Source organism: Narcine bancroftii, chromosome 7 (assembly GCF_036971445.1).
Source record: "Narcine bancroftii isolate sNarBan1 chromosome 7, sNarBan1.hap1, whole genome shotgun sequence".
In the NCBI taxonomy this organism is placed as follows: domain Eukaryota; kingdom Metazoa; phylum Chordata; class Chondrichthyes; order Torpediniformes; family Narcinidae; genus Narcine; species Narcine bancroftii.
The window spans coordinates 36,759,193-36,785,831 of NC_091475.1; the positions used below are offsets into that span (position 1 = coordinate 36,759,193).

The 26,639-nt window shown below is 42.4% G+C and overlaps 1 protein-coding gene across 7 annotated transcripts in view; it reads left to right on the top strand.

The window, feature by feature from the left end:
- enox1 (ecto-NOX disulfide-thiol exchanger 1) overlaps positions 1–26,639 on the top strand; it is a 305,533-nt gene that overhangs the window by 172,604 nt on the left and 106,290 nt on the right. For all 7 annotated transcript variants that reach the window (XM_069889622.1, XM_069889619.1, XM_069889617.1 and 4 more), the window contains 2 exons: positions 10,678–10,884; positions 15,941–16,174. In XM_069889622.1, the coding sequence (XP_069745723.1) occupies positions 10,678–10,884; positions 15,941–16,174 (441 nt within the window). The remainder of the gene's footprint in view (positions 1–10,677; positions 10,885–15,940; positions 16,175–26,639) is intronic.

Genomic DNA, 26,639 nt, shown 5'->3' on the forward strand with positions numbered 1-26,639 from the left:
GCCATGGAAAGGTGAAAAGCAGGTGTTTGAAAGCATTTGGTGAGTGACATGAAGTGTAAGGTAGAGTGAAGTTAGGACAAGACTACTCTGGATGATATTTTTATTTAATGACACAGAAGAATGGAAGGCCCGTCTAGCTCAGGAAACCCATTACCAACCCTGTATAGTTTGGAGGGTGGGAGGAAATCAGTGCACCCAGAGAAAACCCACGCAGGTCATGGGGGGAATGTACAAACTTGTTCGGACAGTTTTGAACCTGGGTTGTTGGCATTGTAAGAGCCTTGCGCTCAGTGCTATACTAAACGTCCCACCTTCAGGCTGAGAATTCTGAGAGTGCTTAAGACTTGGGTACAATGATAACGTTCAAGAGACATTTAGACAGATATATGGATAGGATGGGTTTAGAAGGAAATGGACCAAATACAGGCAAATGGGACAGGCTCAGAGTAACTGTGAGACTCAATAACTATGCAGCCACAACTCCAAGCTGATCTCTGGAAGGATACACCAACTCTCCTGTTCATTCCTGTTGTGAGGGCAGGGATACATTTTCAACCATGTGAGGGAGACTTTGGTATTTCTCTATTGATTGGCTGATGAGCAAACCAGCCAGCAACACACAGGGCTGATTGGTACCTCTGTCACTGTATTTCTGTCTGGAGATACCTTTCATTGCAAAATTGAGTATGGAACAGTCAGACTGGAATAGCAAGGCACTATTCTCAAAGGAGACACAGCTTGAGGTCAGAGACAACTAATCTGTAAAGTGAGCCTGACCAGCAACAAAGGGGAGGAGTCACGTGACAGAGTAGTGGCCAATTGGGTAAAACCAGCCCTCTCCAGAAAAAAAAGTCAGGAAAAGACAAAGCTCAACAAAACTAAAATATAAGAAATAGAAGATAAAGTGGCAGAAAAGAGAAAGAAGATGGCACCCAAGAAGGAGAAAGTAAAAACAACCGAAAAAAAAAAGCAAAGTCACCAGAGAAGGAAGAAGGCCTTACCCGCACGAAGGAACAAGGAGCTGTGGTGGCGAGGAGCGCCCAATCCCCAAGGTTGGTGCCTGCCCTGCGGAGTCGCGACCTCCCAACCGGTGGACTTCAAAAATGGCTCTTGGAGCCAAACAAAAGTGTGCAACTGTGCAATCAAAGGAAAAAGAAGGCACCAACGGGAGAGGGGCTCAGCAGAGGAGCCACAGCGCGACCAGCTGAGGGTCGCCCGACACAAGGGCGCTCAGCTGGAGAATGCAAATGGTGACAGGGGAGGGGGGTGAGGAAACAGACGAAGGAGAAAGACGGCGGGGTGACCAACAAGAGGACAAGGAGCCCAGGGGGGAGGAGCAACAGCAAGAGGCCCAGCAAGAGGAGACCTGACAGAGATATAAGCAGCTCATCAGGAAAAACAGAAGAGACACAGACACAAAGAAGAGAAGAAGACACAAATACAGGTACAGACAGAGAAGAGGAAGAAGATGACCAAGATCTTCACAGAGAAATAGAAGGTAAAACTGATGGACAGAATATAGATAAAGCCTTTTTTGAAGAACAAATGAGATCACTAAAAGAATGGTTTTCATTAGAATTTAGTGCAATGAAAAGAGCAGAAGATAAAATGCAAAGTTTAAAACTGGTCATGACAGAAATAGGGAAAAGAGTAGAGAATGTGGAAGAATGAGAAACTGCTGTAGAAATGGAAGCAAATGACTTAAGAGAAACATTGGAAGAAAGTGACCAAAAAAATGAGAGTCACAAGAGTTGTTATCTCAGAAAATTGATATGTTGGAAAATTATAGTAGGTGAAACAACATAAAAATAGTGGACCTGAAGGAGGATGAAGAAGGCACAGACATGAAGGAATTTATAAAAGAATGGATCCCGAAGGTCCTGGGAACAACAGAAATACAGGAAGCAATGGAAATAGAAAGGGCACACAGAGCACTAGCTCTGAAACCACAGACACAGCAAAAACCAAGATCCATCTTAGTAAAATTTTTGAGATATATGACAAGAGAAAATATACTGGAGTGGACAAGGAATATAGTTAGAGAAGATAATAAACCATTGGAATACAAGGGTCAAAAAATATTTTTTTACATAAGTTTTGAACTCTTAAAGAGGAGGAAGGAATTTAATACAGTGAAAACGATTTTATGGAAAAAAGGTTATCAATTCATGTTAAGACATCCAGCTGTGCTTAAAATATTTATACCCAGGGAGCAAAACAGACTGCTCTCGGATCCAGAGGAAGCACTAGAATTCGCAGAACGTTTGCAGAACAGAAGGAGAGATGAAGAGATGTAACAAGAATGAAGAACGACATAAAGTATATATAAAGATGTAAAAACAATGTATATGTAAAGAACTAAATGTAAAAAAACTAAGGGAAAAGAGAAGGGAAGGAAGGAAGTAAGGGAGAAAAAAAAAGAGCTTTGTTATATGTGTTTTTTTTAATGTTTTCTATGGGGGGCTGGGGGGAGAGGGAATAACAGTCACTGCAAAATCAGTTGACGCTTGTGAGCAAGATCGCAATCTAAATGGAAAGGGGAGTTGTGGTTGCCCGGTAAGGGTTAAGGGGCAACTCGGGGGGGGAGGGGGTAGCATTTGGGATTAAGGTATTATTGGGTGTGGGAATTGTTGGAATATTTTATGTTTTAAATGTGTTGTCGTACATTGAGTTTAATAAGGGAAAACTAAGAGAGAAAATGGAGAAAAGGGGAATGGAGGTGGCGAGGAAGTGGAAAAGAGGTGTAAGCAAAATATAAGATGGCCACGTTGAACTATGTTACTATAACCATTAATTGAATACATAACCAAATTAAAAGGAAGAGGCTATCTGAAGAAAGAAAAAATAGATAGAGCATTTGTGCAGGAAACGCATCTAACTGAAGTGGAACATAAATTAGAGAAACTGGGTAGGACATGTAGCGGCAGCATCATATAATGCAAAAGCTAGAGGTGTAGCCATATTAATTAATAAAAATGTACCAATCAAAATAGTGGAGGAAATAATAGATCCAGCAGGGAGGTATGTAATGAAAGTGTCAGATATACTCAGAATTTTGGAATTTGCTCAATATATATGCCCCTAACGAGGAGGATCAAAAGTTTATGCAGAATATTTTTTTGAAGATTGCAGATACACAAGGAAATCTATTGCTAGGAGGGGATTTTATCCTTAATTTGGATCCAATGTTGGATAAAACTGGACAAAAGAAAAGCAAAAAGAATAAAGTAGCCAAATTTACAGTTAAATCAATGCAGGAAATGAAACTTAAGAATATATGGATGAGGCAACACCTAAGAGAGAAGGAATATTCATATTATTCAAGTAGGCATAAAACATACTCAAGGATTGACCTGTTCCTGTTGTCAGCCCATATCCAAGGGAGAGTTAGGAAAACTGAATATAAAGCTAGATTGTTATCGGATCACTCATCCTTGTTATTAGCAATAGAATTGGAGGGCATTCCACCAAGAGCAGATAGATGGAGGTTAAACTCCATGCTACTTAAAGGACAGGAATTTAGAGAGTTTATTGAACGCCAAATTAAAACATATTTTGAAATAAACACAGAATCAGTGAAAGACAAATTTATATTATTTTTTTCTTTGGCTTGGCTTCGCGGACGAAGACCTATGGAGGGGGCAAAAAGTCCACGTCAGCTGCAGGCTCGTCCGTGGCCGACCAGTCCGATGCGGGACAGGCAGACACGATTGCAGCGGTTGCAAGGGAAAATTGGTTGGTTGGGGTTGGGTGTTGGGTTTTTCCTCCTTTGCCTTTTGTCAGTGAGGTGGGCTCTGCGGTCTTCTTCAAAGGAGGCTGCTGCCCGCCAAACTGTGAGGCGCCAAGATGCACGGTTTGAGGCGTTATCAGCCCACTGGCGGTGGTCAATGTGGCAGGCACCAAGAGATTTCTTTAGGCAGTCCTTGTACCTTTTCTTTGGTGCACCTCTGTCACGGTGGCCAGTGGAGAGCTCGCCATATAATACGATCTTGGGAAGGCGATGGTCCTCCATTCTGGAGACGTGACCCATCCAGCGCAGCTGGATCTTCAGCAGCGTGGACTCGATGCTGTCGACCTCTGCCATCTCGAGTACCTCGACGTTAGGGGTGTGAGCGCTCCAATGGATGTTGAGGATGGAGCGGAGACAACGCTGGTGGAAGCGTTCTAGGAGCCGTAGGTGGTGCCGGTAGAGGACCCATGATTCGGAGCCGAACAGGAGTGTGGGTATGACAACGGCTCTGTATACGCTTATCTTTGTGAGGTTTTTCAGTTGGTTGTTTTTCCAGACTCTTTTGTGTAGTCTTCCAAAGGGGCTATTTGCCTTGGCGAGTCTGTTGTCTATCTCATTGTCGATCCTTGCATCTGATGAAATGGTGCAGCCGAGATAGGTAAACTGGTTGACCGTTTTGAGTTTTGTGTGCCCGATGGAGATGTGGGGGGGCTGGTAGTCATGGTGGGGAGTATTATGGGACGCAATGAAAGCCTTCATTAGAGGGCAGATAATAAGTTATGTGACTAAGATGAAAAAGGATTACAATCAGGAATTAGAGCAGTTGGAAAGAGAGATAGTAAGTAGAGAAAAAGAACTAGTAAAAAGGGATGATATAACGAAAGAGAGAAAATTGGCGGACAAAAAAATAAAATACGTATAAGGTGGAGAAGAAAAGACGAACAGTGGATAATGTCTGTAAACTTATTAATCTAATTCATGCAGTTCAAGGAAATAAGAAACCAACAGTGGTTGTTGCTTTAGACCAGTGATTCCCAACCTTTTACTTTCCACTAACATACCACTTTAAGTATTCCCTATGCCATAAGTGTTCTGTGATTAGTAAGGGATTGCTTAAGGTGGTATGTGAGTAGGAAGGGAAGGTTGAGAATCACTGCTCAAGACCCAATTATTACTGAAATATTTTGCTTGAGAAAAATTGTCATTGGCCCATTTCCTTTGGAGTTATGAAAATGTGCACATAACGAATCAATTTTGAATGATAAAAACAGTGGTTTTCAAACTTTTTCGAACCAATTTAAATTAAGTAGGTCAACTAGACAGGGATGTCCATTATCCCCCTCATTTTTTGCCTTAGCAATAGAACCTTTGGCAGAACTGATAAGAATAGAAAATAAAATAAAAGGGATAAAAATAAAGGAGGAGGAGTATAAAATCAGCTTATTTGCAGATGACATCATAGTATACCTAACAGAACCAGAGATATCAATAAAAGAATTACATAAGAAATTGAAGGAATATGGAGAAATATCGGGGTACAAGATCAACGCAAATAAAAGTGAAGTGATGCCAGTGAGTAACGCGGATTATGCAGAATTTTAAAAAGAATCACCATTTAAATGGCAAACACAAGCAATTCGATACCTAGGTATCAGGTTAGATAATAACTAAAGCCACTTGTAGAAACTAAATTATCAGCCACTAATAAAGAAATTGCAGGAAGACTTAGAACATTGGAAAGAATTACCGCTAACATTGATAGGGAGGGTAAACTGCATTAAAATGAACGTGTTCCCAAGGATACAATACTTATTTCAAACATTACCAATTCCCTTAACAGAAAAATTCTTTAAGGAGTGAAAGAATAATAAGGACATTTTTGTGGAAAAGTAGGAAACCGAGGGTAAATTAACAGAGAGGTATAACCAAACTTTAGAAATTATTATAGAGCTGCACAATTAAGGTATTTATCAGATTTTTACCAGACAAGAGAAAAACCAGATTGGACTAAGATAGAACTAGATAAAATAGGGGAGAAGGTATATACTTTATAACTGGGATGAAAAGCTGGTGCAATATAAAAGCTCACCAGTATTGCATCATTTACTTAATATATGGAAGAAGATCCACTTAGAAAGGAAAAAAAAGAATTACCAAATACCAAAATTGTTATTGACACAAAACCCACTAATCCCTTTTACAATAGATAACCTTTCCTTTAGAGAATGGGGCGGGGATAGGAGTGGGAGGGTGTGGGTTGGCACTTTGTGACTGCACCAAAAGCAAAACATACTCAAGGATTGATATGTTTTTGTTGTCAGCCCATATTTAAGGGACAGTTAGGAAAACTGAATATAAAGCTAGACTACTATCTGATCATTCACCCCTGTTATTAGTAATAGATCTGGAAGACTTCCCACCAAGAACATATAGATGGAGGTTAAACTCCATGCTACTTAAAAGACAGGAATTTAGAGAGTTTATTGAATGCCAAATTAAAACATATTTTGAAATAAACACGGAATCAGTGAAAGACAAATTTATATTATGGGAAGCAATGAAAGCCTTCGTTAGAGGAGAGATAATAAGTTATATAACTAAGATGAAAAAGGACTACAATCGGGAAATAGAGCAGTTGAAAAGGGAGATAGTAAGTACAGAAAAGGAACTAGTAGAAAGGGATGATATAACGAAAGAGAGAAAATTGGCGGACGAAAAAAAAAATGAAACATTACAAATGTACAAGAACATAATGAAAATAAAGCAAAAGTATTACAAACTGGGAGAAAAAACACATAAAATATTAGCCTGGGAACTTAAAACAGATCAAGCTAAAAGAACTATATTTGCATCAAGGAAAAAGGACAAACAAATTGCATATAACCCAATAGATATTAATGAAAAATTAAGGAATTTTATGAACAATTATACCAAACTGGGAATGAGGGGAAAGATGATAAAATAGAAGAGTTTTTAGCTAAAATTGAACTGCCGAAATCACAAGAAGAGGAACAAAACAAACTGATAAAAATATTTGAAATAGAGGAAGTACAGGATATATTTCAAAAGTTGCCGAACAATAAAACACTAGGAGAGGATGGATTTCCAATAGAATTTTATAAAACATTTAAAGAGTTATTAATTCCTCCTCTCCTGGAAGTAATGAACCAGATAGAAGAAACACAAAACTTGCCAGATTCATGTAAGACAGCAATAATTATAATAATTCCAAAGATGGGGAAGGATCCATTAACACCAGCATCATATAGACCAATATCGCTACTTAACTCAGATTATAAGATAATAGCGAAATTATTAGCAAACAGATTGGCCAATTGTGTACCAAAAATAATAAAACAAGATCAAACTGGATTTATTAAAAAAAGATGAACAGTGGATAATGTCTGTAAACTTATTAATCTAATTCATGCAGTTCAAGGAAATAAGAAACCAACAGAAAAAGTCTTTGACAGAGTAGAGTGGAACTATTTATTTAAAGTATTACAGAGGTTCAATCTACCAAAAAAATATATTAATTGGATTAAAGCATTGTATAATGGACCATTGGCGAAGGTAACAGTAAATGGATATGTATCGAACCAATTTAAATTAAGTAGGTCAACTAGACAGGGATGTCCATTATCCCCCTCATTGTTCGCCTTAGCAATAGAACCATTGGGAGAACTGATAAGAACAGAAAATAAAATAAAAGGGATAAAAATAAAGGAGAAGGAGTATAAAATCAGCTTATTTGCAGATGACATCATAGTATACCTAACAGAATCAGAAATATCAAGAAAAGAATTACATAAGAAATTGAAGGAATATGGAGAAATATCGGGGTATAAGATCAACTCAAATAAAAGTGAAGTGATGCCAATGAGTAATGCAAATTATACAGAATTTAAAAAAGAATCACCATTTAAATGGCAAGCACAAGCAATCCGATACCTAGGGATCAGGTTAGATAACAACTTAAGCCACTTGTACAAACTAAATTATCAGCCACTAATAAAGAAATTGCAGGAAGACTTAGAACATTGGAAAGAATTACCGCTAACATTAATAGAGAGGGTAAACTGCATTCAAATGAATGTGTTCCCAAGGATACAATACTTATTTCAATCGTTACCAATTCCCTTAACAGAGAAATTCTTTAATGAACTAAATAGAATAATACGGAAATTCTAGAAGAGGGGTAAACTGAGGGTAGCGTTAGATAAATTAACAGAGAGGTATAACCAAGGTTGTTTGCAGTTACCAAACTTTAAAAATTATTGTAGAGCTGCACAATGAAGGTATTTATCAGACTTTTACCAGACAACGGAAAAACCAGACTGGACTAAGATAGAACTAGATAAAATAGGGGAGAAGATACCGGAACATATACTTTATAAGTGGGATGAAAAACTGGTGCAATATAAAAGCTCACCAGTACTGCATCATTTACTTAATATATGGAAGAATATCCACTTAGAAAGGAAAAAAAACAAATTACCAAATACCAAAATCTGCTAATCCCTTTTACAATAGATAACCTTTCCTTTAGAGAATGGGAGAGAAAGGGAATTAAAAGAATAGAAAATTGTTTTTTGGGAAATAATTTATTAATATTTGAACAGTTGAAGTACAAATATGGAATAACTCATGGTACAATGTTTGCATATCACCAACTGAAAGCTTATTTAAAGGATAAATTGGGAAATAGATCGAGATTACCAGAAGGAAGCAGCTTTGAATATGTGATTACAGACACAATGATAATTAAAAGATTTATATTGAACATGTACATTAAGCTGCAAGATACGGAAAATGATGAAATAAACTATAAACCTAAACAAAAGTGGGAAAAGGATTTAAACATAAAGATAAAAAATGAAGCATGGGAAAAGTTATGTTCTGGAACTATGAAGAATGCAATAAACACAAGGTTACGCATGATACAGTATAATTGGTTACACAGGGTATATATCACGCCCCAAAAGTTAAAAGAATGGGATCCAACATTATCAGATAGATGTTTTCGCTGTAAGAAGGAAATGGGAACAACAATACATGCAATTTGGGCATGTTAGAAAGTGAATATGTTTTGGGAAGAACTAAATCAAATATTAAATAAAATCACAAAAAAATAACATGCCAAAATATCCAAAGATCTTTCTTTTAAGTAACATAAGAAGTAAAGAATTAGGTCTGAATTGGATAAAGCTCAAAAAAGATTTATTGCGATAGCCTTAGCAGTAGCAAAAAAATGTATAATGTCAACTTGGAAAATGGAAGAGAGCCTGAGAATACAGCAATGGTACATGGAAATGAATAAATGTATTCCATTGGAAAAAATAACATATATTTCAACAAATTTGGGAACCGTACATGGAACATAACAGAGAGAGCTTGCCTCGGACCTCCACCCCCTAAAACGATAAGAAGACAAAATTACTTGATTCAGTGTGTAACAAATAGATGACGCATTTTTCTTGTTAATTTTCCTTCATGTGAAGATATTGTTTTATGGTTTTATTGTATTGTATATGTTGAATATTTATGGGTTTTGGAGGGGTGGTGGGATGAGGGGAGGGAGGGAAAGGGTGAAAAAAGGGAGAAAATCCCACTGTGCATATTTAATGATAAATGTTTGTACATATTTTGGTTGATATGGTTCTCAGTGTGAAAAATAAAAAAATATTTAAAAAACAGCAACAAGGGGGAAGCTAGTTGTAATTGACTAAAATGGGGTACAGGCAGCAAGACCTCACTCTTACATGGTACTCAGCAGTCCATATGAAATAGGCAGTGTGTTTTACTTGAACTAAAACACATGAATCAGTGTCTTTACACATCATGTGGAGAGCTGAGAATCTGGAGCACACAGATTCGCAGCCTGTGGTAATATTTAAATAAATGGTGAATTTGTGTGTATGTGAGATACCCCTATAAGGCAGCCCAGTGTTTCTGGCCTCCAGAGAATGGTGATGGGAGATTTGTAATACAGAATCCTATGGCTAATAATGGCTGCAGTTCTTTTACAGTACAAAAATTTTCATTGCATCTCTACATTGTACTTGTGTCTAAGGCAGTAAATTATTCATTCAAATATTCAGCAGGTCAGGCAGCATCTGTGGGAAGAGAAACTGAATGAATGTGTCAGGTCAAAGACCCATCATCAGACTAAACAATGTTAGTAGAGTCAGAATCACTGAACAGGTCCTTCAGTCCAATGTCCATGCTGACCAATTTGCCATTCTGGGCTCATCCAATATGCCTCTATTTGGTCCACATCCTTCTAAACCTTTCCTGTCCATATAGCCATGCAAATAGTAGTTAGTCTATCACTGAATAGAGACAGGAAAGGAAGAGTCTGAGATCAACCCTGTGAAGGTGAGGGAAGAGTGGTCATTGGCATCAAAAGTAGTGCACAAATTCTGCACGAGTCCAGGAGAGAGCAACAATGCAGTCATTAATGTACTGGACAAAGAGTTGAGGAAATGGACTCAGGCAGGACTTAACCTAAAGATAGTTCTGCATATGCCACACAGTTGACAGGGAAGGCTTCAGCAAGTGAGGGTGTTGATGGAAAGGAGCTAGCAGGGCCTATGCTCAAGGAAGGAGCGGGGGGGGGGGGGGAGAGGCGGGGGAAGGGATTGTAGCCCTGTGGTGGAGATGAGGCTGATTTTGAAGCCGACTACAGACAGGCACAAGGTTGATGTAGTTAAAAATTGCACCCTAATGATATTGCCAGGTAATGAAGAGAGAATTCTGCTCACTATATCGAAGTAGTGGGGATGGTCAAAGGCAGAGGGGTTGCTTGTTAAGCCAGCTAATCTTTTGCCAGGCAGGGATTACAGGAGGAGCTGCTTGTAGGACTGCCTGCAAGGAAGCACGTCCAAGTAGCAGGCCGCTAGAGGAGTTCCCTTGAGTGACACTGTTGGGCTTTTCATGTTCTGCAGACCTTCCACCCCCAGCCACCCGCGACCGGCCCCCAGGCTGCAAGACTGTGTTCGTGGGGGGCTTGCCAGAGAATGCTGCAGAGGAGGTCATTCGTGAGGTCTTTGAGCAATGTGGCACCATCACAGCCCTTCGCAAAAGCAAGAAGAACTTCTGCCACATCCGCTACGCTGAGGAGTTTATGGTGGACAAAGCCATCTACTTATCAGGTGTGCTCTCTTTTTCACTGAGCATTTTGTCAGCCCACTCAAATGGCTTGAGGACCATTCGTGGCAAGAGCTTGGATAGCCAAATCCCTCGACACTCGATGGTCTGACTGGGTTTGCAAATGAATGGGGTTCAAGTGGGGCAGTGGTTAACTTACCAAGCCTGCAGTCCAGAGGTCTGGAGTAATCATCCAGAGACCTAAGTTCAAATCCTACCATAGCAGCTGTGGAATTTAAATTCAGTTAACCTAGTTTCAAGCACATTTCAAGTTCATCACAACGAGTAGGCCATTCATTCCTTCAAGCCTCCACTGCCATTTGATTTGATCGTGGCTGATCATACGACTTAAGTACCTTCAGATTTTTACTTGTTATAATGAGGAAGGTTTGTTTTCATGAACAGTCCCACAACTCAACTGAATACAGTTGTATAAAGGAGGAGCGTGAGAGTTTATTATAGTGTTGCAGTTAATCATCAATTTGTGCATAGCAAGGGCAACAGATGATTGCCGTTGTGAGGTTCATTCAAGAGCCAGATGGCTGCAGGGAAGAAATTGCATTTGAACTTGTTGGCATGTTGTTTCACAGTCTTGAAACTCTGCCCAACAGGAGGAGAGAGTGCTCAGGGTGGGATGGGTGTTTCATGATTGTCAAAGAGTAACTTGTCTCAGAAATTGTGATGACCAAAGCTATCCACTTCACTCGTGTCCTTCAGGAAAGGAAATCTACTGTCCTTTGCCCGGTGCCAGCGTGGCTCCAGACCCACCAATGTGGCTGAAATATTACAACCACCACCTGGATGTAAGTGACTCACAACCATCTTCTCAACACAAATGAGGGATGGGCAATAAATGCTGGCAGGATCCTTAAAATTTACTAAAATTGGCTGTTATGATCTAACAACAGTGATTCCATTGCAAAAGTGCTTCACTACTTGAAAAACCCTTTGAGACACGATAAACATTACTCAAAAAAAGGGCAAGTGGAACTATCAAATAAGTTATGCTAGTCATGTACAGCTCTGAAATAAATGCTGTTAAAGTCATACCTGATTCCCTCTCATGTACTCGCAGTGTGAGAACTATTTGAATTCATTAATCAATTATCCTTTTTTTTTTAAATCTCACAAACTCCATCTCGCCTCAACGTTACCTCTGGACTTGCAGCCTCATGGAAATTTTGGTCTTTGACATTTTCAACATGTGTCTCATGAAACCAGCAATGAGATTTTAATTCTGCTATTGTATTAAAATAATTTAATATAACTTGCTAGTCATGGAACTCTTTGTAACCTTGAATCTTTCATCGGCATATGGGAGAAATGAGATTGTGAACTTGAAAATCTCCAGTCTCTGTACACTGACACAATTCACCCTTGATGTAATCATACCTATAATTTAATTCTGAAATTAAAAGGCTTCAAACACACACAATGTCAGTTGGCATGGCTACACTGCATTTTTACGCATATTTTTAAGAACATGCAAATATAGCCACTGAAAAGTTTTAAGCTCACTCTCACAGGCTTTTACAAATTTTTGTAAACCCAGCACCTATTGTATGCATATTTTGTGCTTTTGTAATCTGATTGTGGTGTATTGGTGTCACTGGTAATATTAGCATTTGATGCCCAACTCCCAAATTAAGGGTACAGTTAAGTGCCAATCACCTTGATGGGTTTGGAGTCATGTCAAGGTTGGACTGGGTTGGGATTGCAGACTTCCTTCCCTGAAGAGTATTTGCAGACTAATTAAAATTTTGCAGCAGTCTGGTAGTTTAATGGCGACTGTAATTTTTAAAAATAATTTTTAACTTTTTAAATAAAAACGGATCTTATTTAATTCCATGAATTTAAATTCTCCGGCTGCCATGGTAGGACACAAAGTTTGTACAGGTTGAGTACCCTTTTTCCAAAAATCTGAAATGCTCCAAAATCCGAAACTTTTTATGCCAACGTGACACCATAAGTATAAAATCCACATCTGACCTCACTTGCCCATGTGGGGCTCCGATGTTTTGTTGGCGCCAGTTTGTTACCAACCATCATTACTGCCAGACTTCCGTGTATTACTCACTGTGTTTTTTGCTTATTCTCTGCTCTGTGGTACAAAGATATTGTTGAAAATGACCAATGGCAAAATAGCCGAAATGGTTCTGAATTAAGGTAAGTAGAAAACGTTATTTTCATGTGAAATCTGAAGTTCATCTCCACCTAAAATGCCATGTTTGAGTGTAACACGACCAGCAGTATTATTGCATTTGGAAAAAAAATAAAATCCAGTGTACTGTAAACCTTTTATCCAAAACCCAGCATTGTAGGTGGAGACTGAAAGCCACACAGTGTTTGTTCTTGTTTAACAGCGGATACGTATCCCATATGCCGACGAAAGATTCAAGGTTACAAAGAGTTCCAGGATTAGCAAATTATATTAAATTACTTTTAATACAATAACAGAATTAAAATCTCAGTGCTGGTTTGATAAGACACACGTTGAAAATGTCAAAAACTAAAATTTCCATGAAGTTGATGCTACCATGTGTGCTTAATTACCTTAAACACATTTTTCCAAGGTCTGGAAAAAGAAAGCAAAATCTGAAACTTTTCTGGTCCCATGCATTGATCTGTATTTTCAGATCAATGGTCCAGTAGCTCACAGTGCTTGCACATTACTGCCTTACATTATCTAACTCCCACAGAGGGTGAATTTTAGAGAAATTGGCACTTGTTGATAATGAGTTAAGTATCTGTACAGCATCGACAGTCATCATTGTGATTGACTGTGTCAGTCTTTCAATGTAAGTTGGTACTTAAATTCTCTCTAATTCAATAAAGGTGCACTTAAAGGAGAGATTGATAGGTATCTGAAAAGTCAGGTTATCGAAGGTTATGGAGAGGGTAGGGGAGTGGGGCTGAGATGGAGAATGGATCAGCTCAAGGTGGAGTGGGCTTGATGGGCCAAATAGGCTACTTCTGCTCCACTTTCTTATGGTCTTAAAGGACAACTTAATTGTCTTTATTTGCATCTGCTACCTAATCATCTTATTGGCGTTCTTTGAAGAATGAACATCAGGAAGCATTGGAATGTCTTTTAATTGGCTCTTCATCTGACTGTTGTATTAAGAACCAGCGGGTATTAGTGGTGCAGCAGATTGAACTGCTGCTTCACAACCCAGGAGATCTGGATTCAATCCCGGCGTCTGGTGCTCTCTGCATCCATTTCCTTCCTTAACCACTTTGGTTTCTCCTAGGTGCCCTGGTTTCCTCATACATCCCAAAAACATATCAGATAATTGGCTGCTATAAATTGTTCCTGGTGTACAGATGAGGGGAGGGGAAGAACCCAGAGGAGGGGGATGGTGTAAGCAGCTAATGATGGTGGGGTGAAGCGCCCGCTTCTGCCTGTAGGACTGTATGACTCCACTGTTAAGGAAAATTGAGATTCGTGTGGCATGAGATCAGAATGGTCACAATTTCTCTACATCCCGATGCACCTCATTTCAAAACCAAAAAGGTAGCTTTGAAAGACTAATTGGTCAATAAACAAATTGTAAACAGGAAGCTGGCCACAAACTCAACAATGTCCCTTTGAGGTGATTCCTACCTTTAAAGTTCTCACTGATGTTGCCTCCCAGACTGTGGGTGGGGCGGGGATAGGAGTGGAAGGGTGTGGGTTGGCACTAGGACCAAGCCAGTCTTGGGATAGAGGTCATTCGAAGAGCTAGGGAAGTGGCCTCGTGATCTGGACATATACTGGTGTAGTTAACAGCTCACTGTGTAACTGTATGGGTTCCCTGTTGAGTGAAGTGGAAGGGTTGAACTGGTTCTCTACCTGCTCTCTTCCTCAGGGGTTCTCTCCTGAGCCTCTGGCTGCCTCTTTCCACCACCCCCACTGCCCTCCTCCCCCACCCCCCAAATCACTTTGTGACTGCCCCAAAAGCAAAACAAAAAATAATACTCTGGATGATGTGGAAACCAACGGCTTATAGATTTGTAGAATTAAATAGCATGGAAACAGGCTTTTGATCCAACTCATCCATGCCAGCAAAGCTATCTAAGCCAATCCCATTTGTCTGCAATTGGCCTATTTCCCTCTCCATGTGCCTGTCCAAGAGTTCCTCAAACATTGTCATTGTATCTGCCTCTATCTCTACCACTTCCTCTGGCAGCTTGTTCCATAAACCCACCACTCCAGTAGAAGAGTTGCCTGTGTGGGGTCCCCTTTAAATTGTTCCCACTTCATTTTAAATCCATGCTGCCTGGTTTTAGACACCCCTGCCATGTGACCATCTACTCTATGTTCCTTATATATGAACAGGTTAACTTAATCATATTCTCTCTGTTATAGAGAGAAGGACTAAACTAAAAGATTTGAGTGGTTTTCAGTTGTTGTGGGCTCTTGGTTTCAGACTAGGAGGAGCTGATCAGGCCCAACTCTGGACACTCAGCTGAACGGTGCCATTTCAATCCTGATGGTGTCTGCTGTTGGGGGAGACTTTGATCTAATGTCATACTGCTCTCAATATCCCTCCACAGCAGAGTCAAACAGTCCTACAACCAAAAACAGGCCCTTTGGCCCACCAAGATGATGCCAACCATCAACCATCCATTTGCACCAATCTCACTTTTTTCTCCCTACAGGGAGAAAATAACAAAAGTAATTTAGGCAGGCACAGTGGCCCAGAAAGTAGAACCACTGCCTCACCGCTCCAATGACCTAGATTTGATTCTGAACTCTGGCACTGTCTTTGTGGAGTTTGCACGTTCTCCCTGTGATGGTGTGGGTTTGCTCAGGTTCCCTCCCACATCCCAACAATATGCAGGCTGGTAGTTTAACTGGCCATGGTCATTTGTCCCCAAGTGTATAGGTAAGTGGTGGAATCTGGAGTGAATAAACATAGGATCAATGTAAGATGGTCCATATGGACTGAGACGGCTGAAGAGCTTTTTTCCATGGCTGTGAATCAAGATCCAGCAGAAGGAGGAAGCTCAAGGAGAAAGCCCATTTGTCTCTGGGCACCGGGCTAGAATGTCCTGTTCAGGTCTTCTGTTTGCCCTCAGGCTACCGCATGCGGTTGGGTTCAAGCACGGACAAGAAGGACACTGGCCGCCTGCACGTGGACTTTGCTCAGGCCAGGGATGACTTCTATGAGTGGGAGTGCAAGCAACGGATGTTTGCACGGGAGGAACGTCACCGGCGCATGCTGGAGGACGAGCAGCTGCGGCCACCCTCGCCAGCACCCATTGTACACTACTCGGAGCACGAGGCCAGCCTCATGGTGGAGAAACTCAAAGGTAGGGAGCATTCTGGCCCAGCCACTTCATCCGGCAGTCTGGTTAGCAGGAGGCACGGGCAGCACAGCAGAGAGGGCAGGCCTAGAAATGCACCACTTCAGTGGAAAGTACTCATTTAAAACTGGCAACAAAGGGATGCTTCACAGGACAATTTCCCTGTGTGACAACTGGGACCTGATGCATGGGTGGTTACACTTCCACATGTTAAAGTGTGGCTTTTTCAATGAATGGGACGTTCATTTTGCAGAAGACATGCACATGTGTATTCCCTCTCTGTGACCCAGTACCCTCACTCCCTATCATACACACAAGCACAGCACACCCTACCCCCCACCCTTCCCCGTGTGCAGCCCACTCTCTCACCTGGCTCCTTCTATTCATTATTCTTCACCTGACCTCTATCCACTAATCCCCTACAGGCTCCTGTCTCACATCCTCCCACCTTGATGAAGGGCTCCAGCCCAAAACGTTGATGTATCTCTACCTTTGCTACATAAAGGCACTGTATGACTTGCTGAGTTTCTCCAGCATTTGTGTGTTTTTTCACTTAACCACGGTGTCAACAGAATCCTGTGTTTTACCTCCGCCCACCCCCTGCTCTACTCCTTGTACTAGCCGTCTTCCCTGTCCTCAGTCTTTAAGGGTCTCAACCCAATACCTCAACTATCCATTTCCAACCACAAATGCTGCCTGACCTGCTGAGTTCTTCCAGCAACTTATCTTTTTGCTCTAGATTCCAGCATCTGTAGCCTGCTGTAATTGTCCAGTGGTCTCTGGATGATCACACACAGTGACCCGTGTGTATGATTGTTGCTCAATGCAGTGTAGTTTCTGACATTTGCTATTGTCATTCTTCCCAGCCTCTTGAAGCAGAGAGATGAAAACATCCTGAAGCCCCCTCCCCAAACCCAGGGTCAAGACACCTCCCCTGTTAGGGGACAAAACTTCAATTTTGAGATTTACTCTTCCCACTAATCTAGACATGCATGTTCGGGGCAAGAGTTTCTATTCAACTACCCTGCTCAATCTGAAACCCCCTCTGTTAGCTCACTCCTCATCAACGACACTGAAGGTTGTTATCCAGGGTTGAACGCATAGGGTCCCACCAAACAGCAGCATCTTCTTTCACTTCTGCCCTTGGTAGCAGAAGGCCATCGCCTGTCATTCACGGCAAGCCATGCCTCCTGTGCCGGCATCCTCATGTTGTGCTGCTTCATGCTTCTCAGTCTCCCTGTTGTTTACTCCGGAAATAACTCCTGGTGGGTCAGGGAAGCAAACGACTTGTTCCATCATCTGTAATCTCTTGACTGTGTTAATTAGGGGAAAGTGCTGCCAAGCATGATGGGAATGTGGCTGGTTAATAATTCAGAGTCAGATTTGTTGTCATTTACATGTGTCATGTGTGTTATTGTTTTGCAGCGGCAGTATGGTGCAGAACAAGGGACAAAAGATCGATTTTTTTTTTTTAACACAATGTTGCTTACTGGAGTGTCAGTGTCTGTGACTGTAGATGCCATCTGTAGTCATTCTAAATGAGAATATTTGAGCTACATGAAAAGAGTCGCCACTGAAAGGCGCCATCTTAGAATTGCCACCCCCACACCCTAAAATCTGTAAAGAGCATCCTCGAAGACAATGTACACATTATCTGCGTGCATTAACGTGACTTCACAACACCCTTGACGGACTTTGCTAATTCTTGACAAATTCACAACTTGGCTTCTTTTCGATATTCATTTCGCATTTTACTTTTTCCTAATGTGGTGAACTATTTCCACATCTTCAGACAGGGACATATCAAAAGGAGAGGGAGCATCATCATCATTTCATTTCTCAACATTTGATATTTTTCTCTGTTGAAGAGGATTGCAAGGTTCTAGAATAAGTGACAACTACTTAAAAACAGGACTGAGGAAAAATGATAACGAATGAAATACTTTTCGTTATATTCCATTTGCCACAGTCATTGCACATTCACTTAACTAAGTGTTACCCAACTTTGTATTCTCCTCACAGCTCACACTGCTCTCTTGTTTTGTATCATTATCAGTCTTAGATCTATAACACCTGATCCCTTAACCAACTTGTTGTTGAGAGAGCTGTGCATAATTTATTCAATCTCTAACTTTTAGCTACATTTTTAGCTCTGTGGTCCTTTACTTTGTCTATCTCTCACAATGTTTTTCCTTTCTTCGATCTCTGAACCCGCCAACCCCAATAGCTACCTCGACTACATCTCTTCCCACCCTGTAAGGATTCCATTCCATTCCCTCAATTCCTCCACCTCTGTTGCATCTGTATCCGGGATGAGAACTTCCATGCCAGATCATCTGAGATGTCCTCTTCAAACAACGTAGCTTTCCCTCTACCACCATTAACTCAGCACTCATCCGAATATTCTTCATTACCTGCACATTTGCCCTGGCCCCCTCCACCCCCACACACAAGGACAGGATTCCACTTGTCCTCACCTACCACCCCAACAGCCTTTTCATCCAACACATTCTCCTCCACCATTTCTGCCACCTACTATGTGATCCTGCTACTAAACACCTATTCCCCTGACCTCCCCTCTCTGCCTTCCACAGGGACCTCTCCCTCTGTGACTCCCTTGTCCATTCCTCCCTCCCCAGCAATCATCCCCTTGGCACCTACCCCTGTGACCACAGGAGATGCTCCACTTGCGCCCACACCTCCTCCCTCACTACCATTCTGGGCCCCAACATTTCACTTGTGAATCTGCAGGGGCCATCTGCTGCATCCAATGACCTTGTTGTGATCTCCTCTACTTCGGAGAGACCGGACCCAGACTGGGAAGTCGCTTTATTGAGTACCATGGCTCTGTCCACCGCAAAAGCATGGATCTCCCAGTGGCCACCCATTCCAATTCTCCAACCCGTTCCCTTGATGACATGTCTGTCCATGGTCTCAAGCACTGCCAGACTGAGACCACCCGCAAATTGGAGGAACAATGCCTCATCTTCTGACTGGGCACCCTCCATCCGGATAGCATTATATTGACTTCTCTGGCTTTCGGTAAACATCACCCCCCACCCGCCCGCGCCCGCCCGCGCCCGCCCCCACACTTCACTGCCCCCCCCACACTTCACTGCCCCCCCCAGCTCTGTCTCTCCCTTCCCTGTCTCCTTTTACACAAACATGATAAATTCTTACCTTGTCCCATATCATATCATTTTGCTGGACTGGATTCCTCCCTCATTGTTTGAATTCTGTGACTTTCTGGTTTATTCAGCTTATTCCTTGAAGAAGGGCTCAAGCCCAAAACGTTGGGAATATATCTTTGTCTCCTATAGGTGGTGAAAATACCGGCTGAGTTCCTCCAGTATTTTTACTTCAATTACAGCATCTATGGACTTCTGTGTTTCACCCCCCCCCCCCCCTTTATTCCCTCATCAGTCTCCATTGTGTTAACTGTTTGATGAGCAGTTGCAAGGATGTGAAAGGAGCTTCATAAATAAAAGGTTCTTTTTTGTCATTATGGAATGCCCTCTCATTTCCCAGTTTGTGAGATTGACATGTGCAGCTGTCAGGACAGCTGGAAATATGGTTTTCCTGGAAACACTGGTGGATTTAGCAGCACGATTGGGTTTGGTGATGGGATAAGTGGGGAGGATAGTGACAGGGAGTGGCAGTGCAATCAGGAGTGAGCCATGGCTTGAGGAAGTAGTGTGGGATGTGGAGGGGGGGGGGGAGGGATTTGTTAATAATGTATTGAAGCATTCTGGGACGGAAGGGTCCCATGTGCATCCGACCATGAGAGGCGGTCCAATTCTGGGACAATGTTATGGGGTGGTGGCTTTTGCTACACTGGGCAGGTCAGATCTAGTGGAGGGTAAAATTGAGTCCTCTCTTTGCAGTGATGCTGGTCCAGCCCAAACATCTCCCAAGTTGACTGCCACCTGCGAATCTTGTTCTCTCAGAACAACACACAACCTGCTGGAGGAACTCAGCGGTTCGACCAGCATCAGTTGGAGAAAAAGAGTGGTCAACGTTGACAGTCTTAATTGTAATTTTTTTAACTTACTGTAATTTAATGATACAGCACGGTTACAGGCCCTTCTGGTCCTCAAGCCTGCGTTTCTCTACTAACCCTCTACGCCTTTGGAATATGGGAGAAAACCAGAGCACCTGGAGGATACACGTGCAAACACGGGAAGAATGTACAAACACTCCTTACAGACAGCGGGGGATTCGAACCTGAGTCCTACTGCTGTAATAGTGTTGTTCTAACCACTACACTAACTGTGCTTCCTTGATGAAGGAAACCTCAACCGTTCTCCCCACCCCCCCCCCCCCCCCCCCCCCACCACCGATACTGCTCGACCTGCTGAGTTTGTCCAGCAGTTTGTGTGTCTGGAGTCCACCGTCTGCAGTCTCCTGTGTGCCCCTTGTTCTTGAGGTTTGAGCCTTCCAGCATACAGATGCCTCTCCTCTGGCTGGAAACTCTCTCGTTTACCTCACCTGGGAGTAAGGTGAGGATGGGTTCTACTCACGATGACCACCTAGGTGCAGAGCTGCCATTAACATTGTACGTTTTGGACACAGCATGCTAATTATTGCCCTTCCTTCTCCTGTCACTCTATGGAGATCATCAGCTGTGTCCATAGCGACCAAAAACAAAGGATGAAAATTTGACTCCAGTCACCTTGAAATGTTGCTCTCAAAGCACTCCCTTTGTACCAGAGAGGTTAATGGATTACATCAGAGAAGAACGAGAAGCTCCCAAGAACCAGATCTGGGCCTTTAATTGACCAACTATAATTTCAGCACGGAGAAATCAAGCTGCCGTCTCTTTAACCCATGTCTTTAGCTTTGTGTGTTTATGGAAGGACATGCTTTATGATGAAATGAGAGCATGTCTGTTCTTCTTCAGCAATGCAGAGAGCAGATCCCAGTTCTGATTTTGATGCTGAGCATCTTGCCTTGACCGAGCTAATTGGACCCCAAGGGTCCAAGCAGGATATATGTTATTGCATCCTGGTCAGTGTGATAAAATCAATGTCTTGGAGCAGCTGAATCAAAATCACAACTGCACCAAAATTACAGTAACTAACCACTCTATCACATCAGAGATGGAGCTATGTGTAACTGTATCCTTTTATATTTGAAAGTTATACTCAGTGCACAGAAAGTTCATGAGATAGTACAAAAATCAGTCCGAACGAATGCTCTGTTTAGCCTTCAGATCTTGAGAATGAGAGTTTATTGTCCTACTCATTGTGCACTGTACAAATGCACTGAAATTCTTCCTGCATCTGATCAGGTGTTTTTGTTAAGAAAAACTAAAATAGTAAAGTAATTAAATACAATTAAAGAGTCAATAAAAATAAGATAGATACTAGTAATAAATATTCACAGTAATCTTAGTGCAAAAAGAAAGTGATTTGCAAAAGTGCAGGCACTTCTTCTGTGGTTTCCGAGCAGTCCATGATTAAAAGGGGAGCTTCAAGGATTTGAAATCCAAAAGTCTTGGTTTTCAGGCTGACGTACCTTCTACCTGAAGGTAACAGTGAGAAGAGGTTGTGGCCATGGTGATGGGAGTCCTTTATGATGTCTGCTGCCTTCTTGAGGCAGTACCTCACATTGATGGCAACAATGGTTGGGAGGTTGAAGCCTGTGATGTACCTGGCTATTTTTCCTACCTTCTGCTGCCTTCTGTGTTCCTGAGCTCTTGAATGACCCTGTCCATATCCTGTCTACCGTGCATCTGTAGAGGTTTGATAGATTATTTGATGACATGCCAAATCTCCTCGGACTCCTTTAGAAGTAGAAGTGTGGGTGTGCCTTCTTCATGTGCTGCCTCCAAGAAAGGTCTTCTAAAATATGGACTCCTATGAACTTGAATCTTCCTCTAGAGTAACACATCAGGCCCAATAGTTCTCTAGAGTGATCCGACCTGATGGTCCTCCAGGGTGACGTGTCAGACCCGATGGTTCTCCAGAGTGACACGACCCAATGGTTTTGACTGATATGCCAGGTCCATTGGTCTCCAGTGACGCGCCAGACCCGATGGGCCACCAGATGATGCGTCAGTCCTGATTGTCCCCCAGTGACGCGACCTGATGGTTCTCTAGAGTGACTCTGCAGGCCCGATGGTCCTCCGGACTAACATGCCAGGCCAGATTTTTCTTCAATTGAATCTGAAAAATCCACTCCAAAAAAAGGTAAGGGAACAGTATGGAAAGAAGTTTAACAAATTTTCTCAGTGCCCACTGATGGAAACCTGTTGCCCAGCTGCCTTATGCTGCCATTACAGAGAGCCCATCTAACATCCTAAAGCACTGTACATGTGGATGCCAGCATTAGTCACTTGTAGTACCAGTGGTCTTGTGACTGTGCATTGGGGGGTTTCTGGCCACATGCTGCCATTGTGGATTTTGCTGACAGTGTCCTGGAGCATTCCTCCATTCCAGAACCATCCATTTGTCCTCCTTGTGCTTGGAAGCTTGGCAAATTGGCACTTTGTTTTCTCCCCTTTTGTGAAGAAAGCAGGATTTGCCTGTCGATATAGCAAGTTCTCACTGAGTCCTTCAAGCAGAGCAGCTGACTGCTGTAAGTGAGGCAAAACACAATTGTGCTCTCTTTGTCTTCCAGCCTGAAACTGAGTGAAATTGACAAGAACTTGCTCCCATTGAAAATATGACATCTGCTTCACTGAGCTTGTTTCTTTGCCTCTGGCAGAGGTGTAGTTATTGTGAATTTTCTGCTCAACAGTGTGAGAAATGTTTCAGTGTTGGGGAAAAAAAATACTGGAACATTCTTCAGGCCATTGTTAGCAAGGCACAGCCTGCCAGGTCAGTGGTGGCTTTGTGCGATGAGGGCAGTTTGAACAAACATGTGTCCCTGTCTGGATGCAGTGGGAAGATTGCAGACATTCTCTGCGCTCTGGAGAAACACAAAGACTGCAAGTGCTGGAACTTTGAGCAGACAATAGGTTGCTGGAGGAACTCTCGCAAACTTGGTAGAATCTTTTGAAGCGGTGGCCAAATGGATAGATGGGAGAAGGCAAAGTATTTATACAGATTTTAGTAAAGAGTTTGATAAGGTCCTACATTGTAGTATGGAACGTAAGGTTAGGGCAGGTGGGATAGGATGCTAACTGGTAGAACATTTGGCATCAGTGATAGGTATCAGAGAATGACAGTTTTCAGACTGGAAGTCTGTGACTAGTAGAGTGCCTCAGGGTTGCCACATATCTGCCCAGCTTGGCATTGGATATGTAAGGATTTAGCTTCTTCCCCAAGAGGACATAGGTTCAAGGCAAGAGAAAGGAGGTGTAAAAGGAATTTGAAAGAAAGATTTTCTTTGCACAGAGCATGGCTGGGAACTCACTGCCAGAGGAAGTGGTGGTGTCAGGTACAGTTGCTCTGTTTAAGAAATTTTTAGGTCAGACACTTAAAGAGGCAAAGATAGAAGAATGTGGACTTAATGCAAGCAAATGGCATTGGTGTGGATAGACAAAGGGATCCAATGGATGTGGACGGCCCCAAGGCTAGCTTGTGTGAAGTTTGACACAATGACTCCATGATACAGAAATCACTGGTTTATCAATGGTGAGGGAATAGAGAAGTTTTAGTGGTTCATGTTTACCATATGATCACAATATGAGAATACAAAAGCATTGAAACAAGAGGTGATTCTTCAGTGGTGATGTCCCAGTGCACCAGATAGTAACCCATGCGTTGGAATGAACAAGGATGGTCATCGCAGGCTGATCAAGAGGTTGAACAAGCCAACATCATGAAGTCACATTTTTTTTTAGATATACAGCACGTTAACAGGCCATTTTGGCCCACAAGTCCATGTCGCCCATTTTATACCCAATTAATCCTGTTTTGCGGAAACTGCCAAAATGTTTGGCCTGGAAGTCAGCCTGAAGAAAACGGAGGTCCTCCATCAGCCAGCTCCCCACCATGACTACCAGCCCCCCCACATTTCCATCGGGCACACAAAACTCAAAACGTTCAACCAGTTTACCTATCTCGGCTGCACCATTTCATTAGATGCAAGGATCGACAACGAGATAGACAACAGACTCGCCAAGGCAAATAGCGCCTTTGGAAGACTACACAAAAGAGTCTGGAAAAACAACCAACTGAAAAACCTCACAAAGATAAGCGTATACAGAGCCGTTGTCATACCCACACTCCTGTTCGGCTCCGAATCATGGGTCCTCTACCGGCATCACCTACGGCTCCTAGAACGCTTCCACCAGCGTTGTCTCCGCTACATCCTCAACATTCATTGGAGCGCCTTCATCCCTAACATCGAAGTACTCGAGATGGCAGAGGCCAACAGCATCGAGTCCACGCTGCTGAAGATCCAGCTGCGCTGGGTGGGTCACATCTCCAGAATGGAGGACCATCGCCTTCCCAAGATCGTGTTATATGGTGAGCTCTCCACTGGCCACCGAGACAGAGGTGCACCAAAGAAGAGGTACAAGGACTGCCTAAAGAAATCTCTTGGTGCCTGCCACATTGACCACCGCCGGTAGGCTGATATCGCCTCAAACCGTGCATCTTGGCGCCTCACAGTTCGGTGGGCAGCAACCTCCTTTGAAGAAGACTGCAGAGCCCACCTCACTGACAAAAGACAAAGGAGGAAAAACCCAACACCCAATCCCAACCAACCAATTTTCAGCTGCAACCGTGTCTGCCTGTCCCGCATCGGACTTGTCAGCCACAGTCGAGCCTGCAGCTGACGTGGACATTTACCCCCTCCATAAATCTTCGTCTGCGAAGCCAAGCCAAAGAACCTGCACGGTCCAGAGGAGGTTTACTAGGTTGATCCCTGGGATGAAGGGGTTGACTTATGATGAAAGATTAAATCGTCTAGGATTGTATTCGCTCGAGTTCAGAAGAATGAGAGGAGATCTTATAGAAACATATAGGATTATGAAGGGTATAGATAGGATAGATGTAGGAAGGTTTTTTGAGCTGGCCGGGGAAACTAAAGCGAGAGGACACAGTCTCAAGATTCGGGGGAGTAGATTTAGGACAGAGATGAGGAAAAATAGTTTTTCCCAGAGAGTAGTGAATGTTTGGAATTCTCTAACCAGGGAAGTGGTTGAGGCTGCTTCATTAAACATATTTAAAATTCGGTTAGATAAATTTTTACATAATAGAGGAATTAGGGGATATGGGGAGAAGGCAGGTGGGTGGAGTTAGGTCATACATTAGATCAGCCAAGATCTTATTGAATGGTGGAGTAGGCTCGTTGGTCCATTTTTGGCCTACTCCTGTTCCTACTTCCTATGTTCCTACCCCTGCTATGCTTCGAATGGTGGGAGGAAACTGGAGCTTCCAGGGAAAACCCATGCAGACATGGGAAGAACATACAAATTCCATACAGGTAGGTGGGATTCGAACCCCAGTCCTAATCGCTGGCACTGTAAAGGCCTCGCGCTAACCTCTACGTCAACCGTGCTGCCCATTGAGGATCTCTGTTAGTGATTCCAAATACAACTTTGCATCAAGGGTTTGACAAATTTTCCCTCCATCACTATCCAATGAACCAATCACAGATGAACAGGAACCCCAGTTCCTCTCTGATTGGAATATGTGGCTATGTCCCGTCCTCATCACTGCAAGAGTCTTGGGGTGTCCTTTTTACTGCCACTTCTGCCAGGCCCATTTATCAACTTAACTGACTCCAATAACTTACCTCGCCAAGGGTGCTAACACTTGCCCCCATCTTAAGTTGGCATTCTGAGTTTGTTTTATTCCTCCAGAGGAAATCTACCAGGAACACCAACATGATTTAAGATGTCTATTGAAAAACCTCTGATTTAAACTTTTTATGTTGTAAAATTCACTCTTCTTTCCCCTTCTATTGTTTTTTTGGCCCTCCCTTAGGTTCTCAGGTGGCGGATGAGGTCAATGTGGGAACCACAGACTCTTCCACAGAAGGGGCAGTGGCTGGCTATCAAGAGAATACCCTGCCCCCTGCAACATTCTCGACAGCTTTGACAGCTGGCTGATCCCAACCCCTCCCCTTTGTTCTGCGGAGTGACAAAGAGCAAAATATGGGAGATCCTGGCAATACTCATCAGGTCAGACAGCCTTAGGACAGAGAGGCAGAGAAGCACCTCTCATCTAGAGTCCTTGACCCTTTATCGGAACTGGCCAATGCTAGCATAGAGGGAAACAGGTGATCTGAAACATGAAGCCCTCACCCATCAGGGTTGATGGAACTTGCAATGTGAATTCTGCTCCTCCCTCCAAAGATTCTTGCTTGACCTGCTGAGTTTTTTCAGCATTTTGTGTTTTTATTCCTGACTCTTGCAACTCTCTTAGGCTGCACCATTCTGGACTATTTACAAAGCTAATAATGAAATTAAAAATATTTTGAAGATTAATTATAAAAACTAATCTTTGAAATATAAATAATTCATGGTTTATATTTTATGTGCATTTTTAAACAAAATCTCTCCATACCAGTCTCC